Source organism: Narcine bancroftii, chromosome 10 (assembly GCF_036971445.1).
Source record: "Narcine bancroftii isolate sNarBan1 chromosome 10, sNarBan1.hap1, whole genome shotgun sequence".
Classification (NCBI taxonomy): Eukaryota; Metazoa; Chordata; class Chondrichthyes; order Torpediniformes; family Narcinidae; genus Narcine; species Narcine bancroftii.
Genome location: NC_091478.1, coordinates 28110467 through 28128581, shown reverse-complemented (window position 1 = coordinate 28128581; position 18115 = coordinate 28110467). Strand labels below are relative to the sequence as shown.

At 45.2% G+C, this 18115-nt stretch overlaps 2 protein-coding genes across 3 annotated transcripts in view; one reads left to right on the top strand and one right to left on the bottom strand.

The window, feature by feature from the left end:
- Positions 1-2076, top strand: part of fbxw4 (F-box and WD repeat domain containing 4) — a 118342-nt gene extending 116266 nt beyond the window's left edge. For both annotated transcript variants that reach the window (XM_069900383.1, XM_069900382.1), the window contains 2 exons: positions 122-263; positions 1763-2076. In XM_069900383.1, coding sequence (XP_069756484.1) covers positions 122-263; positions 1763-1930 — 310 coding nt within the window. In that variant the 3' untranslated portion in view covers positions 1931-2076. The remainder of the gene's footprint in view (positions 1-121; positions 264-1762) is intronic.
- A 318-nt stretch (positions 2077-2394) lies between these two features.
- dpcd (deleted in primary ciliary dyskinesia homolog (mouse)) lies at positions 2395-18050 on the bottom strand. Its single transcript, XM_069900387.1, has 6 exons — positions 17932-18050; positions 12009-12089; positions 7104-7228; positions 6258-6391; positions 2726-2828; positions 2395-2614 (listed from the first exon to the last, which is right to left on the bottom strand). Exons 1-6 carry the CDS (start codon positions 17993-17995, stop codon positions 2510-2512), a joined length of 612 nt encoding a protein of 203 aa, XP_069756488.1. The 5' UTR covers positions 17996-18050; the 3' UTR covers positions 2395-2509.
- Between the last annotated feature and the right edge of the window lie 65 nt (positions 18051-18115).

Genomic DNA, 18115 nt, shown 5'->3' with positions numbered 1-18115 from the left:
CTTGCTGAAAGTGATGGCTGTTTATGTGGTCTCATGCAGCCAATAGTATTGATGCCACCAGCACTCCTGTTAATGCTAGATGAGATGCTGTTTCTGCTCTAACCTGCCTCGTGTAATTCAGGCACTGTGTGTTGGAATGGGAGGAACCACATGACAGCGCACTCTACTGCTTGCAGACTGACGGAAACTTCATGATCGCCAGTGGCTCCTCACACTATGGTGTTGTCCGTCTCTGGGACAAGAGGCAGTTAAAGAGTCTGCAGGTAAGACGGGTGAGGCATCTCACCTGAAGTCCCATACTCCTGATGCCAGGGTGCACAGATGGCTATTGCTCTTACCTCAGTCTGAAGGTTAAGGGCTCAAATCTAGAAACTCAAACACATAATCTAGATGGAGGCTCCAATCTCCAGCTAGTGCCCTTCAACTAAATCAGTGGTTCCCAACCTTTTTCTTTCCACTCACATACCACTTTAAGTAAACCCAATGCTATCGGTGCTCTGTGATTAGTAAGGGATTGCTTAAGGTGGTATGTGAGTGGGAAGGGAAGGTTGAGAAGCACTGCTCTAGACTCGATTGTTACTGAAATATTTTGCTCAAGACAAATTGTCATTGGCCCATTTCCTTTGGAGTTGTGAAACCGTGCACATAACGAGTCAATTACGTACGATTAAAACAGTGGTTTTCATACTTTTTCTTTCCACCCACATACCACTTTAAGCAATCCCTTACTAATCACAGAGCACCTATGGCATAGGGAATACTTAAAGTGGTATGTGAGTGGAAAGAAAAAAGGATGGAAACCACATTAAGGCAAGGTGCACATGAATGGACATTCTGGGACAAGGAAATGCAGGGTCTCCTATCTTGGCTAATTACACTAGACAATGAAGATTTTTGGGTTTATTTTATGGATTTTGAGCTGCTGATCACAAAAATCACCTTAAAATGTTTTTATCACGTACCTTTAATTTAAGATATAATCTATTTTGTGATTTCCTGTCATATTTTAAGTCTACTGGTACATTTCCCACAGAGCAAGCTGCTTTGGTCAATCCAAGCATGTCTGGGCATGCACTTGGTGCTCTGCAAATATTGTCTTAGGCCTGGGCATGCTTAGTCAGGATAGATGCAGACAGGCTACAAAAGCAGCTCACATATACAGATGCTGTGCATTACATTAATATAAATTGAACTCACATTGATGCTCATATTCTTCAGGCAATAACAGTGAGTGTACTTAACAATAGCATTTATTGTCTTCAGGAAGATTCAATACAGCAGAAATATCTCGTAAAGTCGCAACATTCTGTTACATTTGTGGCGAGTATATGTTTAAGGCTCAAAGACACAGCATGACTTTTCTCTTATTCAGAAAGCCTGAGCTCTACTTTGGTTATAAAATTGGTGACCAAGACAAACCCTGGGCTCCTCACATTTGTTGTGCAACATGTGCAGTCAACCTGAGAGCTTGGCTCAGAGGTCCTCAGAAGTCAATCTCACTTTCTAAATGCTAAATTCAATAAAAGTTAATTTAATGTTTCTCTAAATTCCAACATGATATAGCAAATCTGAAATTATCTTTGTGTTCAGCATGAGGTGGTCTATCATAATCTCCAATTTTTTTTTCAGGAAGCAAACGTTTTGAAAAAAATTTGTTATCCAATGTTATTTAGTCCAAATTTGTTCTATTGCCCTACTGTTAAAACCAGCAACTACGTAGTGAAACACAAGTTAACTGGCATTCTGCATCCTCTTCCTCCAGATGTTCTTCCTCTCCTCCCCCAGTAGCAGCCCTGTGTACTGCCTCCGATTTACTACCTCGCACCTCTATGCTGCCTTAGCCCATGCACTTTATGCACTGGATTTTACGTCCTCGGAACATGAACTGCACTTGGCACAAAATGAGACCTCTCCAGGACTGCACCGCTGATGTCAGAAGCTGTCCAGCACATTCACAGATGAAGCATTTGTGACCTTCCAGCTCTGTACTCACTGAAAAAAAGTTTGTGGCTTTTTTTTTTAAAATGTAGAAAGTTCTTTATTTGCAATAAATTTTTTATGACATGTGACTAAGTATTGTCCAGTCGCTGAAAGTGTCATCTGTAACTTGATGTGTGCACACAGAAGCTACTGCAGTTATATCAATGTCCAGATATTGGGAAGCAGTTTTTCTAATGTAAAATGTCTTGCATTTCCAACGAACACTCTCTTGTCTCTCAGACAATCCCACACAATGATTGGCCATTGTAATGCAAACAAAATCAACATCAAGATCCAAGGTGTACTACCTAGGCATGGTATTCCAGCAGACAATCAGTCTGAAGTTGGGTAGCGCTGTGAGGCCTCAGGAATGGTTAGTCATGACATTATCTAAAAAAATAAAGGTGCTCTGCATTAGAAAATTACCAGACATTTAATTGCATTTGTAAATACAGTGAAAGGTGGGTTTGTGGAGCAGATGCAACCAGAAGTATGCTGTCCCCTCCACGTCGATGCCATACGTGGCCTCTCACTGTGTTTTACACTCCACATCGCCCTCCTCCGTCATCTTCAACTTCTTCAGTTCCTCCATCACCTCCTGCTCCAGCTGCAGGATTGCTGAAGGCTTCTGATACTGATGGGAGAAAAGGGGAAAAAAATACCATTGAGGCCTCACCTGCGAATGAATGAATACTACCAGCCCACTCCCAACCCCAGAGCAGCTTGACAAGTAGATAATGCTCACTGTGATGATGAGGGTGTTGTTGGCATGTGTGAAACTGAGCGCAGAGCTGTCCAGAGGGAGCTGGCATCGATCCATATCAGGAATGGTAAACCTCTTGAAATATCTGGATCCACAAAGAACTTGGGTCACTCTCAACAACAAAGGCTGGCATTTATGTAAGTGTTAACATACATAGAAACAGCTTCCATCTTCATAGTCTCTAGGATGTCTCAATACATTTGAAAGAAATTGCTTCTGAAGTCTCATCACTTAGAGAGAAACAGGCCCTTTGGCCCAACCTGCCCTAAATGTCCCATCCACACTGTTCCCACCTACCAGTGTTTGACCCATATCCATTTAAACCTGTCCTATCCATGGATTCATCCAATTTTTTCTTAAAGATTGCAATAGTACCTGCCTCAACCATGTCCTCTGGCAGCCTGTTCCGCACACCCACCACTGGGTGAAACAGTTCCCCCTCCCCAACTCCCCTCATCTTATACCTGCATCCTCTGCTTACTGACTCCCCTACTCTGGACATTCACCTGATCCATTGCTCATAATTTTGTATTCTATGCTTCCTCTATATCACCCCTCATCCTCCTGCTCTCCAAACAAAAAAGCCCCAGCTGCTCAACCTCTCCCTATAGCTCAGGACCTGACAACATCCCGTAAATCGTCTCTGATTAATATTTTAATTTTTTTTTCATGATTCAAGGTTATTTTGTCATGTAATAAAACAGAAAATATATTACACAAAATATCCATCAGTCTACTGTAAGGCAGACAAAGATTCTCCATCAGCAGAAATTGCCCAGCGCCCCTGACCGCCAAAGAGAATCCCCCAGAGCCACTGAGTGTCCGTGGCTTCACTTCCAACATTCCAGCAGTCGCACAGCCTTCAGTCCGAAACCTTAGCAACCCAAGCTCCAGATGTACACTTCTGACATAACCAGAAGTCTTCAGCGCCCTCTCACATCCTGGTTCCAATACCTGGTGCTCCAGCAGTCCGCAGCCTGGTGTGAGTTCTTTGACCACAGTCACCAGCAGCCTCGCCTTGAGTCACCAACAATCTGCTGCCTGTATGTTCTTTAGCCCCAGAGCCCCTCACTGATCTGCTTCTGTGGTCACTGCCCCATCTTGATGTCACTCTCACCTCACGTCTGGAACCAAGGATTCTTGTTTGGACGAAGAATGAAATGAACTCTGGTCAGATTCCCAACCTGGGCAATGGTGACCACATTAATGGGTAGAAAGTGCCAATCTGTGGCTGGTACCTTTTTGTGACTGGATTCTGCCCGAGCAGTTTTTCACATTGTCAGGTAGATGGCAGTGTTGTACCTGTACAGGAACCACTAGTCAAGAACCACAGACTTCAGGAACACAGGCCTGTGGGATTGTAGTCAGTGATGCAACATGTGAACAGTTCCTCTAAGTCCATGCAGACCACCAACTACCAGTTTACACTAATTCAGCAACTTTCAGGCCCAAAACATTGGCTATATATATCTTTACCTCCTATGGACGCTGCAAGACCTGCTGAGTTCCTCCATCATCTGTGCTTTTATTACAACCACATTCTGCAGACATTCATGTTTCATTTACCCACATTCTCCTCAACTCTTTTCAGATTCTACCACAAACACACACACACACAATCTCGGGCTCACGTGAACACACACACACACACACTGCAACTAACCTGCCAACCTTACATCTTTGGTCTGTTGGAGGGAAGGCAGAGCACTCAGGAACAACCTAATCACAGGGAGAACTTGCAAACAACACAAAGGCAGCTCTGATCAGCCTTGTCTTTAGCACCTGCATACTTGGACACCACCATCCCAGAGGATGGGGATGTTCTTGGGGCCCCCTTCCATTGGCTGTTTAATAATTCATTGAGTCATGTGTGAGATCACTGTGCTCCACCTCATTGGTGGGTCTGGTGTCACAGAGGCCAAACCACACAAGGATATCTTCCCAAAAGAATGTTATATTTTGAATCAGATGAGCTTTTACAACAGTCGGGTAGTTTCTTGTGATGTCAGAGAATCGGCTGATCTGGTGATGGGATTGTAGCTCACCACGGGGTCTTCCAGTCAGTTCCCTTCAGTCTAAGAAGGCATTTATGTAAGTGTTAACATACATAGAAACAGCTTCCATCTTCATAGTCTCTAGGATGTCTCAATACATTTGAAAGAAATTGCTTCTGAAGTCTCATCACTTAGAGAGAAACAGGCCCTTTGGCCCAACCTGCCCTTGTAACCTAAATGTCTAAGTACTACAGCTCAAAGATCTTTGTTTTGGCTGTTCCATTAAAGCAAGTAGCTTGGTGTGTGGCCAGAAGCTGGTCACAATGCATCACCTCTGTGAATTATGACTGGAGCACAGGATTCACACTCCAGAACACATAGATGAAATATTACAGCCCACATTGTTGTGCTGACCTTTACAAACCTACTCCACAACAATCTAATACAATCATATTCAAAATTATGATGGGTATCGATAAAGTAAATGTAAGTAGACTTTTTCCACTGAGGTTAGGCGAGATACAAACCAGATGACGTGGGTTAAATTTAGGGGGAACTTCTTAAACAGAGTGGTAGGAGTGTGGAACGAGCTGCCAGCTGAAGTGAATGCAGGCTCAATTTTCACATTTAAGAAAAATATAGACAGGTACATAGATGTGAGGAATATAGGGAGTTAGGGACTGGGTGCAAGTTATTGGGACAAGGCAGAATAATAGTTTGGCACAGACTAGAAAGGCCAAAGGGCCTGTTTTCTATGCTGTAATGTTCTGTGGTTTTAATCTAATTCTTCCCTCCATCACACCCATAACCCTCTATTGTATTAACATCCTTGAGTCTTTGAATGCCCTTATTGTACCAGCCTCCACTACTACTCTGGCAATGGATTCCAGGCACTCACCACTCTGTGTTACAAAGCTATCTTTCGCATCTCCCCCAAACTTTCCTCCACTACATTAAACAGACATCCTCTGGTATTTTCTACTCTTGCCCTGAGAAAAAGGTGTAGTCTGTCCACCCATGTCTGCCTCTTATAATCTTATACTGTACCTCTGTTGTTACCACTCATCCGTCATCACCAAAGAGAAGTCACCTTGCTTCATAAGACAAAATTCCAATGCTGGCAGCATTCTGGTAAATCTCCTCTGCAACCTCTCCAAAGCTTCTACATCCTTTCTGTAATGAGACAACCAGAACTGAAAACATTCCTCGAAATGTGAATTTTATAGAGCTGCAACATACTAACTTCATTCGGTGCTTCTCCGGTGCTGGTCCACATCCAATTCTGCCTTGCCACATTCCTCCCTGTCTGACCCTGAGTTAGTGTTCAGTTGTCTGCTACTAACACTATCCACGTCCACCAAGCCAAACCCCACACAAGTGCTCCCCACACGAGATACCGCTCACATCAGCAATGGGAGACCAAATGAGGAGGAGGATCCTGGGCACAGAACCATCAGAGAACTGTAACAGCACAGAAAGAAGCCATTGGCTCTTTCAATTTACACCAGAGCCATAATTACTTTTTGTTGGAGGTCCTCACAATACAGCATCGCTGGCCAGGGTCGACGGTAACACTGAAGACCTTTTTGGGGTATGGTAGGTTTCGGATCCTCCACTGGAAGCAGGTCTTGGTGTCCTTTCTTGTAAATATGGGCTGCAGGGTTTTCAAAATATACAAGTTTGGTTTAGAAAATAATGATGGACTTAGCTCTCAGAAATATAAAAAGATGAGAGGTGAAGTTGCAAAAACATACAAGATTCTGAGAAGAGTTTAACAGGGAAGATGAGAGGTTGGTTAACCTGTGCTCTTCCCCCCTGCCCCTTCCTCCCTCCTCTTCTTCCACCCCATCTTTTTATTCGAATGCCTGCCTGTTGTTAACTCACCTTGACGAAGGGCTCAAGCCAGAAATGGTTATCCCTTTATTTCCCATAGACACTGAATTTCTCTAGCACATTTGTGTATTGCAAGATATAGATTCCTTGAGGCTATCCACAATCAAGGGATTTGGGTTCAGGATAAAGGGTCAACCACAAGACCAACTCAAAGAGGCCCTCTCAAGGAGCTGTGGATTTTAGAAATTTTCTGGCTTAGAGTTGTGGATGTCACTAAGGTTTCTGGACCACCACGAAATTCAGGGGTATAGGGAGTTGGAGGAACATGGAGTTGAGCCCATGAATGGTGGAGCAAGCTCAAGGAACCTTTTTTACTGCAGCTTTATTTTTAAGTTAATGGTTGAAGTTACCAACAGCCCAAACTCAGGTGCTTTCTGTTAAGTTCAGAAGGGTGTGTGACCTCCTTACACCACAGGGCTACTCTCACCAATGAATCCAGAGTCATTCACATCCCATGTGTTAAGTGCACTTACACTACTGACACTCTCCTGTATCTGCTGTTGCTCCAGGGTGTCCACAGCTCCAGATCTTGCTTCCCCCACCTCAAACACCCACTGCCCAGGCGATCCCAGTGCAGTCTTCTGCTTCCACTTCCTAACTGAAAGCAAAGGAGTCAACACAAATGAAAATGCATCATTCTGAGGAAACCATTCGAAAATTTATAGTAAAATATAAAATAGGCATTGCCTGGTGTCGTGCAGAAGTGAGTTTCTGGTGTTCACACAGCAGGATGACTATTCAGAGTTAGATTTTGGCTCCGGCTTCCCTCCTATACTGAAATATTGCTGAAAAGCCAGGAACAAGAGGTGAATACTGAGACAGGAACAGGCTGCGTGGCGTTGCTCCAATACCACAACAACACTTAATAAAAAGTGGAGCCACATCCCTGAGGCCTGCAGGGGACAGCAGTTGTGATACCCCCGGCCAATGCGGAATTCAATTAACCGAAGACACTCCTAACTTGGCAGAGTTTAATGGGACAGTGCAGAGGAAGCCTTGCACCAGTACCTGGGAATACTTGGTACTCACACTGATATCCAAGCCCAAATATAAATTTGTAAAAATGCTTGTCAAATTTTACATTGCAGAGCTGAGCATCAGACAATCCACAGAATCAGCATGGTTAGTGCCAAGCTGTTACAGTACCAGTGACCCAGGATCGAACCCTGCACTGTCTATAAGGAGTTTGCACATTCTTCCCGTGTCTTCATGGGTTTCCTCCAGGTGCTCCGGTTTCTTCCCACCCTCCAAAACATACGGAGATTGTGGGTTAATTTGGGTGTAATTGGACAGCATAGGTTTAAATGGCCAGAATCAGCTTCTACCATGCTATAAAATTTTTAAATTTATTTTAAAATTTTAAATGTTTCCAATGTATTTGCATCCCTATTTGTGTTTAGTGGCCATCCCCTTTGACCCAGAGTGGCAATGAGCCAACCTTTTGAATGACTCCTTCTTTATGTCAACAGTGGTGAGAGCAGGTCCAGATCATCAACGCAGGGAAGTAAAGAAACACTTCCTAAATGTCACCCTCAGACACCGTTTGAAGGGGGTGCTCAAATTTATCGTTACCTGTACCAAGGTGCAGTGATAATATTTGCTGTGGCTTCCCCCACAAGGTCATATAGTCCTTGTGGATAGAGACATTTATGTTTTAAAGTGGTTTTAAACAATCTTTCCCTCAAACTGTGGGCCAGGTCAGACCACACCACAGATGGAATATTAAACTAAAGTTAGTACTATTCACATTGAGGGCAAAATCATACATAGGTAATGCTCATGAGTAACTCACACAAGTATTACCTCAGGTGGTAGCCATTCAGGCCATCTCCCTTCTCAGCCCTTATAGTGCCAGAATATCAGGACTGCTGCTCACCTGTGATAAAAACAAGTGCCAGTTTTTACAGGAGGGAATAGCTGCCCTGCAGCACGGAGACCCTGGGCAACAGGGATTTCTTCCCATGAATGAGATTATTTGTGAGATGATTTATTATAAAATCCCATGACCACAGGGTCTGGCCCATGATGGTGTTGCCTATGATCAGCAGAGACCACAAAGGGTTGCAGACTCTAGGGAAGTGGAGGACTGGTGCAGGGAAGAAGAAGCAGAGCAGGCAACCCACAGGCCGGTATCTGCGGTGGTGGATCAATAAGGGGCTCTGAGGCTGAAGAACCCACAGGCAGCAGGCTGTTGGCAACTCGAGGTGAGGAATCCATGCAGGCTGTAGGCTGCTAGTGACTGCGGTCAAGGGACTCACACCAGGCTACACAGACTGCTGGAGACTGCTGAAGTGGTACCAGGTATCGGAACTGATATGTGAGAGGGTGATGGAGGCTTCCTGATTGTGTCAGAGATTTGCATCTGGACCTCGGATTTCCAATGGTTTTAACTAAAGGCTGTGTGGCTGTGCGAGCGCTGGAGGCAAAGCTATGGACATTTAGTGACTGGGTGGATTCTCTTTTTGTTCTTTTCTCAGACTGTAAAGGGTGCTGGACAATTTTTACTGATGGCAAATTTTTGTCTGCCTTATGGTAGAAGGAAATTTTGTGTAATATCACATTTTCTGTTTTACTACATGACAATAAAAATTTAAAAATAATCTTGAATGAATAGTTAGCATAAAAGAGATGGTCAGATGTTCAGTCTCTGAGCATCTCTCCCGGCCTCACTGCTCCTTCGTGGATGGCGGTCCATCCATCAGAGGTGGCAGGAATAAGGAAACTTCCTGATGTTCAGCTCCTTTCTCTGAAAAAAAGTTTGTGCCATCCCACAAAAACATTTAGATGTGGGCATTAAATACGGTGTGTATGTGCGAGAAGTGATCATCTCCAACAGGAAGATGGCCCACCATATCTCTGCTGGTCCTGATGACAATCTAAACCAAATCACCTGTCTACACATGCTCCCTATCCCTCCATTCTTTTGATGTTCATATGTCTCTAAATGCCTTCAACGTTGCTATTGTATCTGCTTTGAACATCTCGTCTGGAAGCACAATTCAGGAAACTACCATTCTTGGAAAAAAATAAATTTGCCTTGTACATCTTTAAACCATCCCCCTTGCACCTTGAATCTATGACCTTTACTACTGGACTTTTCCATTCTGGGAAAAAGACCCCCTTATCTACTCCTCTCATAATTTTATAAACCAATCAGGTCACCCCTCACCTCCAGAGAAAATGACCCAAGTTTGTCTAAGCTCTTCTTATAGCTAATACACTCCAATCCAGGCAACATCCTGTGAACCTTTTCTGCATCCTCTCCAACACCACCATATCCTCGCTGTAACATGGGAATCAGAACCACACACATTACTCCAAATGTGGCCTAAACAAAATTTCATACAGCTGCAATACACAAAAGTGTTGGGGAGCCGGTGCAATACACCAAAATGCTTTTGGAGGAACTCAGCAGGTCTTGCAGCGTCTAATATTGCATGACCTGGTGGTCTTCCAGCACTTTGGTATATTGTATTTGCTCCCCAGCATTTGCAGACTCCTTGTTTACCTTGTAAAGCTGCAACATGACTTCTCGACTTTTGTACCCAGACTCATAATCTGTGGAATTTGTTGCCACATGCAGTTGTAGAGGCCAAGACATTGGGTATATTTAAAACAGATATTGATGGGCTCTTCATTAGCCAGGGCGTCAAAGGTTATGGGGAGTAGGCCAGGCAGGGGGGCCGAGTGGGGAAATGGATCAGCTCAAGTTTAAATGGTGGGGCAGACTCAATGGGCTGAATAGCCTATTTCTGCTCCTATGTCTTATAAAGTTAACAATTTAATTTATTAAAGTTTAACAATTTATTTACCAACCTATCTACTTGTGTTGCCATTCTAAGAAAAGCATGGATGTGCACCCCATGATACCTCGTACATCAATGCTCCTACAGGTCCTGACATTTACTGTATACTTTCCATTTATATTTCACTTCCTAATAGCTCATTTGTCATGATTAAACGGCATCTGCCATTTCTTCACCCACATCTAATAAGTTGCTGTATTCTTTGCCAATCTTCCTCACAGTGCACAATTCCACCATGAGCAGATCCCCTTAACAGTTCCCATTCCTGCTGCCTAGATCCCAGCGCTGGTAGTGTTACTTTCCTGCTTATCACCCTCTACCTTCACCCTCTTCTCCTGGTTCCATCTGTCCATCACCTTGCACCTCTCCTTGATGTACCCCTTGCTCTATCTCACCCTACCACTCCCTTTATGCCAGCTATCTTTCCTCTCCACTCAATGAAAGATCTCAACTAAAAACGCCAACAATTCCATTACCCCCATACATGCAGCTCGACTTGCTGAACCCCTCCTGCAGTTTGGGTTTTTTTTGCTTCAGATTCGAAAGTTTGTGGTCTCTTTATATTTTTAAAAAACTTTAGATAAACAATGCTGTAACAGGCCCTTCCAGTACACAAGCCCATGCCACCCATAAACCCCAACTGACCTACAATACCTATACGTTTTGAAGGGTGAACGGAAACTGGAGCCACCGGAGGAAACCCATGCAGGCACAGGGAGAATGTACAAACTCCTTAACATTGACTTCTCCGGTGTCTGCTAACCTTCTCACCATTCTCCCTCCTTTCCCTTCCCCTTGACTTCTTTCCCTCAGCTCTCCACCCCCCCTCCCTACCTAGCCATCCCTGTGCTTGCTGCTGTGCCCTCCCTCCCTTCTCCACCTATTACTTCCTGCCTTTGGGACCATATTCCCCTCCTACCCCCCCCCTTTACCTTTTTGTTTGGAAACCTGCCAACATTTTTCCATACCTTGAAGAAGGGCTCAAGCCCAAAACGTTGGTTATGTATCTTTATTATATAAAGTACACGGTTTGACCTGGTGCATTGCTCCAGCACTTTTTACTTCAATTTTCTTAATTTAAGCATACAGCACTATAACAGGCCAATTGGCCGTACTGTCCAATTTACACCTCATTAGCCTACAGCCCAGTACGTTTTTGAAGAGTGGGAGGAAACTGGAACCCCCAGGGAAACCCACACAGACACAGGGAGATAGTGTGGGATTTGAACCAAGGTCCAGTCCCGATCGTTGGCGCTATAAAGGTGTTACGCTAATTGCTACACCAACCGTGCCGCCAACCACAGTGTCTGCATACTTCCAAGATTTACTTCCTTACAGATTCAGGGTTTGAATCCTGGCACTAATAGCTTTGCACTAACTATACATCTCATAAACCATGTCTCATAATCATGTGGCTGGCCCCATTGAGATCCTTATGGCACTCTAAGGAATGGTAATGCCAATGAATGTGGAAGGTAGTTGGGTGAACTCTCTGTTGGTGCTCTTCCATGGAACAAATACACTTAATATGCAGGTTACCAGGGAAATCAATGATTAGCTTGTAATACTCACCCTGGAGTTGGTCACTGCAAACCTCATACTCTTCCACCATCTCCGCACCATCAGAAAACATGCAATGAATCTTCCTCTTACCTAGGGTTTGCAGAGGACAGGGAGGAACAGAGTTAGCACTCTCTCTAATTATCAGCATAAATGGCATACATGATTCATTGAAAGGTTGAGCAAGCTAGGGCTTTCCTCTTTGAAGCAACTTAGGATGAGCAGTGACTTGATGGAGGAGTATAACATTACGAGAGGCATAGTGGAGTGGTTGTTTAGACCAGCAATTTTCAACCTTTTCAGTTTCTTCCATACTTCTCTCCTACTGACTACATTTTAAAATTTTTTTAATATTTTATGATTCCAGTCCGTGGCCCTGCTTAAATGTGCTGTGGCTCTCATTGAAAATGGCTAGTTCAGACTGCAGACAATAGCAGAAATCAAAAGGTTGAACATGGTGGGAATGATAATCTGAGTTGCATCAGTTTCGAAGCAAGAAGTATTGTCATAAAGGCAGGTGAGCATGGGGAATTATGACATTGTGGCCAATAGTGATGGGCAGGACTGGCACCTCAGTGTTCTGGGATGGCATTGCTTGTCAGGGAGAATGTCACAGCAGTGCTCAGATAGGACAGATGAGAGGGCTCGTCTACGCTGGTACAGAGCTATGAGAAAGAGATGACCATATTAATGGGATTATATTATACAGCACCCATTCCGATCACTTAATTATGGGAAGCGTATTGAAGCTTTAGAGAGGATACAGAGATTTACGAAGATGTTGCCTGGATTGGAGAACATGGTCTATGATGTAATTTGACAAAGTTAGGGCTTTCCTCTTTTTAACAACAAAGGAAGAGAGGTGACTCAGGAAGGATAATGAGAGGCAAAGAAAGGGTGGACAGCCAGTACCTTTTTCCCAGGAAAATACCAGATGACATTTGTTTAAGGTTTGAGTGGAGGAAAGCTCAGGGGAGAAGTGAGAGGTACTTTTTTTTTGACAGCAAGAGTGATGGATGCCTGAAATGCATTGCTTAGGGTGGTGTTGGGAGACTGATTCAAGAGGAACATTTAAAGGACTCTCAGATAGGACAATGGATGCAAAACAAGTAGAAGGTTATGGGTGTGAGGTAGGGAAGGATTAGGTTGTTTTGGGGTAGGTTTCTATAGGTTGGCACATCCTGGGCCAAAGGGCCTGTACGATGCTGTACTATAATGTTCTATGTTCATCTTGTTGATGGTGGAAATTTGTAGAGAGAGCAAACAGTGGCAAAAAACAAGGTTGTGATAGCAGGTGATTATAACAATTGACTGAGACTCATACTGTAGAAGGGCTGCATAGGTGAGAGTTAAAACAAGGAAGTCTGCAGATACTGGGCCAAGTGCAATGCTCAACATGCTAGATAAACTCAGCAGGTCACATTCGCATTGGGTTTAGTAAATGTGTTCAGGAAAGTTTCCTTAATCAAAATAGAGAGGACCCAAAAAAAGAGAGGGTAATATTGAATCTTCTAGTACAGAATTAGACAGGACAATATGTTTAAGAGAACACTTTGGATCTATTGATCGTGAAGGCATTAGCTTCAAGATAATTATGGAAAAGGATAGCTCTGGTTCTCAGGTTGAGTTGCTAAACTGAAGAAAGGCCAATTTTGATGGAATCAGAATGGAGCTGGCAAGGGTGGATTGGGGCATGTTGTTTTCTGGCAACAGTGTATTTGTTAAGAGGGACACTTCCAAGGTGACATTTCAAGAATACAGTTTGTATGTTCCTGTCAGGATTAAAGTTAACAGGCATAAGGAACCTTGGTTTTTGATGCATATCAATAATCTGTTTAAGAAGGAATACACAGCAGGTATAGGCAACAAGGAGCAAATGAGGTAAAGGAAGAAATGAGGTGGCTCTGGCGGACAAGGTGAAGGAAAATCCCATCGTCTTCTACAGATACCACAAAAAGATAGCAAGGGACAAAATTAGTCCTCTTGAAGATCAGAGTGCTCATCAATGTATTGAGCCGAAAGAGATGGAGAGATATTAAATGGACTTTTTGCATCTATATTTACTTGGAAACAGATACATATTCTATAGAAGTGAGGCAAAATAGCAGTGAGGTCATGGACCCCATACAGATTACAGAGGAGGAGGTGGGTGCTGTCTTGAGACAAAAAAAAGGCATGAAGAGGCTTTGGCTGACAGAGTAAAAATAAATCCAAAGGGTTTCTATAAGTACATTAAAAGTAAAAGATTAGTGAGAAATAAAATTGGACCCCTTGTAGATAGCGAGGGTAGGCTGAGTGAGAAGTCTGAGGAAATGGGGGAAATTTTGAATGATTTCTTTGCCTCGGTATTCACTAGGGAAAAAAATGTTGAACCAGTTAAGTAAAGAAAAATAGTGGGGAGGTCATGAAGCATACAAGGATAACCGAGGAGATAGTGATGGCTGTGTTAAAAAAGATAAAGGTGGATAAATCTCCCGGACCGGACAAAATATTCCCTAGGACACTCAGGGAGGCTAGTGGACAGTTAGTGGGGCCATTAACAGAGATATTTAGGATGTCACTGGCCACGGGGGTGGTGCCAAAGGATTGGAGGGTGGCGCATGTGGTTCCTCTGTTTAAGAAAGGGTCCAAATGCAAACCTGGGAATTATAGGCCTGTAAGTCTGACGTCTGTGGTGGGCAAGTTGATGGAAAATGTTCTGAGGGATGCTATTTACAAATTTTTGGAGGTACAGGGATTGATAGGGAGTAATCAGCATGGTTTTGTCAGGGGTAGATCATGCTTGACAAACCTGATTGAGTTCTTCGAGGGGGTTACAAAAAAGGTTGATGAAGGGAAAGCTGTGGATGTTATATATATGGACTTTAGCAAAGCTTTTGACAAAGTTCCCCACAGGAGGTTAGGAAAAAAGGTGGAGGCATTAGGTATAAATAAAGAGGTAGTGAAATTGATTCAGCAGTGGTTGGATGGGAGGTGTCAGAGAGTAGTGGTAGAAAATTGTTTGTCCAATTGGAGGCCGGTGACTAGTGGAGTTCCTCAGGGTTCGGTCCTGGGTCCACTATTATTTGTTATATATATTAATGATCTGGATGTAGGGGTGGAGAATTGGATAAGCAAGTTTGCAGATGACTCAAAGATTGGTGGTGTTGTGGACAGTGAGGTAGATTACTGTAGATTAAAAGGTGATTTAGGAAGGCTGGAGGTGTGGGCTGAGAAATGGCTGATGGAATTTAATACAGATAAATGTGAGGTGCTACATTTTGGAAAGGTAAATTTAAATAGGTCATATATATTGAATGGTAGACAATTGAGGAGTGCAGAGCAACAAAGGGATTTAGGAGTTATGGTAAATAGTACCCTCAAGGCTGATACTCAGGTAGATGGTGTGGTGAAGAAGGCATTTGGAATGTTGGCCTTCATAAATCGGAGTATTGAATTCAAGAGTAGGGAGGTTATGATGAAATTGTACAAGGCATTGGTGAGGCCAAATTTGGAGTACTGTGTACAGTTTTGGTCACCAAATTATAGGAAAGATATAAACAAAATAGAGAGAGTGCAGAGAAGGTTCACGAGAATGTTGACAGGATTTCAGGGTCTGAGTTACAGGGAAAGGTTGTGCAGACTGGGGCTTTTTTCTCTGGAGCGTAGAAGATTGAGGGGGGACTTAATAGAGGTGTTTAAGATTTTAAAAGGGACAGACAGAGTAAATGTGGATAGGCTTTTTCAATTAAGAAAGGGGGAGATTCAAACTAGAGGACATGGTTTAGATTGAAGGGGGAAAATTATAAGGGGAACATGAGGGGAAATTTCTTTACGCAGAGGGTGGTGGGGATGTGGAATGAGCTTCCGGCAGACGTGGTCGAGGCGGGATCATTGGTTACATTTAAGGGAAGACTGGATCGTTACATGGATAGGAGGGGACTAGAGGGGTATGGACCGGGTGCTGGTCAGTGGGACTAGGAGGGTGGGGATTTGCTACGGCATGGACTAGTAGGGCCGAACTGGCCTGTTCTGTGCTGTAAGTGGTTATATGGTTATAAGTAAGGGTGGTTAAATTACCAATGTCTGACAAGATATTCCCTTGGACCTTGACGGAATTTTGCATAGAAATTGCAGGGGTCAAAGCAAAGGTTTTTAAAATGTCCACAGGCAAGGTGCTGGAGGATTGGAGGGTAACTCATGTTATTTATTTGTTTCAGAAAGAGCCTGACATCAGTAATTGGTAAGTTATTTAACTGTGTTCTAAGAGAAAGGATTTATGAATATTTGCATAGTCAGGGACTGATTAGGGATAGTCATCATGGCTTTGTGTGTTATGTTATGTCTAACCAATTTTATAAAGCTTTTTGAGAAGGTTACTAGGAAAGTTGATGAAGGAAAGGCTGTGAATGTTGTCTGTGTGGATTTTTGACAAGGTCCCACATGGGTGGTTTCAGGAAGGTTCAGTGGCTTGGTAATTCAGGATGAGATAGTAAATTCAATTAGACATTGGCTTTGTGGAAGAAGCCAGAGTGGTGGTAGGTGATTGCCTCTCTTGATTGGAGGCCTGTGACTACTGGTGTGCCTCAGGAATCAATGCTGGGACCATTGTTGTTTGTCATCAATATCCACGACCTTGATGATAATGTGGTAAATTGGGTCAGCAAGTTTGCAGATGACACTAAGATTCAGGAAATGGTGGAGAGTGAGGAAGGCTTTCAAAGCTTGCAGCAGGATCTGAACCCTGTTTGGTCTGGTTGTACATGTACAGTCAGATGATAATAAACTTGAAACTGATAAACTGAAAATCTGGTAAGTAAAGAGAGCTTTTGGCCTTTTGCCCTTCATAAATCAAAGTATTGAGTACAGGAATTGGGATGTTATGGTAAAGTTGTACAAGACATTGGTGAGACCAAATTTGTAGTAGTGTGTGCAGTTTTGGTCACCTAACTACAGGAAAGATATCAATAAGATTGAAAGAGTCCAAAGATTTACAAGGATGTTGCCGAGACTTGAGGAACTGATTACAGGGAAAGTTAAACAGGTTAGGACTTTATTTCCTATATTGCAGAAGAATGGGGGAGATTTAAGAGGCCAAAGCAGGGCACTCCCAGGCCCACAGCCCCCCACCTCCCTCCGCCCTCCCAGGCCCACAGCCCCCCACCCCCCGCGCCCTCCCAGGCCCACAACACCCCCCAAACGCCCTCCCAGGCCCACAACACCCCCCAAACGCCCTCCCAGGCCCACAACACCCCCCCCCAACCTCACCCCCTGCACCCCCGGGCTCACCCCCTGCACCCCCGGGCTCACCCCCTGCACCCCCGGGCTCACCCCCTGCACCCCCGGGCTCACCCCCTGCACCCCCGGGCTCACCCCCTGCACCCCCGGGCTCACCCCCTGCACCCCCGGGCTCACCCCCTGCACCCCCGGGCTCACCCCCTGCACCCCCGGGCTCACCCCCTGCACCCCCGGGCTCACCCCCTGCACCCCCGGGCTCACCCCCTGCACCCCCGGGCTCACCCCCTGCACCCCCGGGCTCACCCCCTGCACCCCCGGGCTCACCCCCTGCACCCCCGGGCTCACCCCCTGCACCCCCGGGCTCACCCCCTGCACCCCCGGGCTCACCCCCTGCACCCCCGGGCTCACCCCCTGCACCCCCGGGCTCACCCCCTGCACCCCCGGGCTCACCCCCTGCACCCCCGGGCTCACCCCCTGCACCCCCGGGCTCACCCCCTGCACCCCCGGGCTCACCCCCTGCACCCCCGGGCTCACCCCCTGCACCCCCGGGCTCACCCCCTGCACCCCCCCCGCCCCTCTTCACCCTCGAGCTCACCTCCTCCGCTCCTCTGTACGCTTGGGCTCACCCCCCCCCCCCCCCCCGCCCGCCCGCCCCTCTGCACCCTTGGGCTCACCAACACCCCCTTTCCCCGGCGCTCTTGCACCGCCTGGCCCTCACCTTCTTGCACCACGCCGGTTTTCCTCGCCTCCCGCAGCCGTGCCATCCAGTCCATCGCCGCCATCTCGTCTCTATGGCAACACCGTCCGCCCTGACCCCTGACCCCTGACCCGCTGCACAGATTGTTCACCGCGGCCACCCCTCGCTCCCCTCCGCTGTCGTCAACCCCCCCGGGCGCTTCTTC

Excerpts from the sequence above, each read along its gene's own strand:
- dpcd (XM_069900387.1), bottom strand. The coding sequence starts at position 17,995 with ATGGCGGCGATGGACTGGATGGCACGGCTGCGGGAGGCGAGGAAAACC. Across the intron at positions 7,229-12,008 it reads TTGCAGTGACCAACTCCAGG|TTAGGAAGTGGAAGCAGAAG; the intron begins GTGAGTATTACA and ends CTTTGCTTTCAG. Across the intron at positions 2,615-2,725 it reads ACAACACCCTCATCATCACA|TATCAGAAGCCTTCAGCAAT; the intron begins GTGAGCATTATC and ends TTCTCCCATCAG.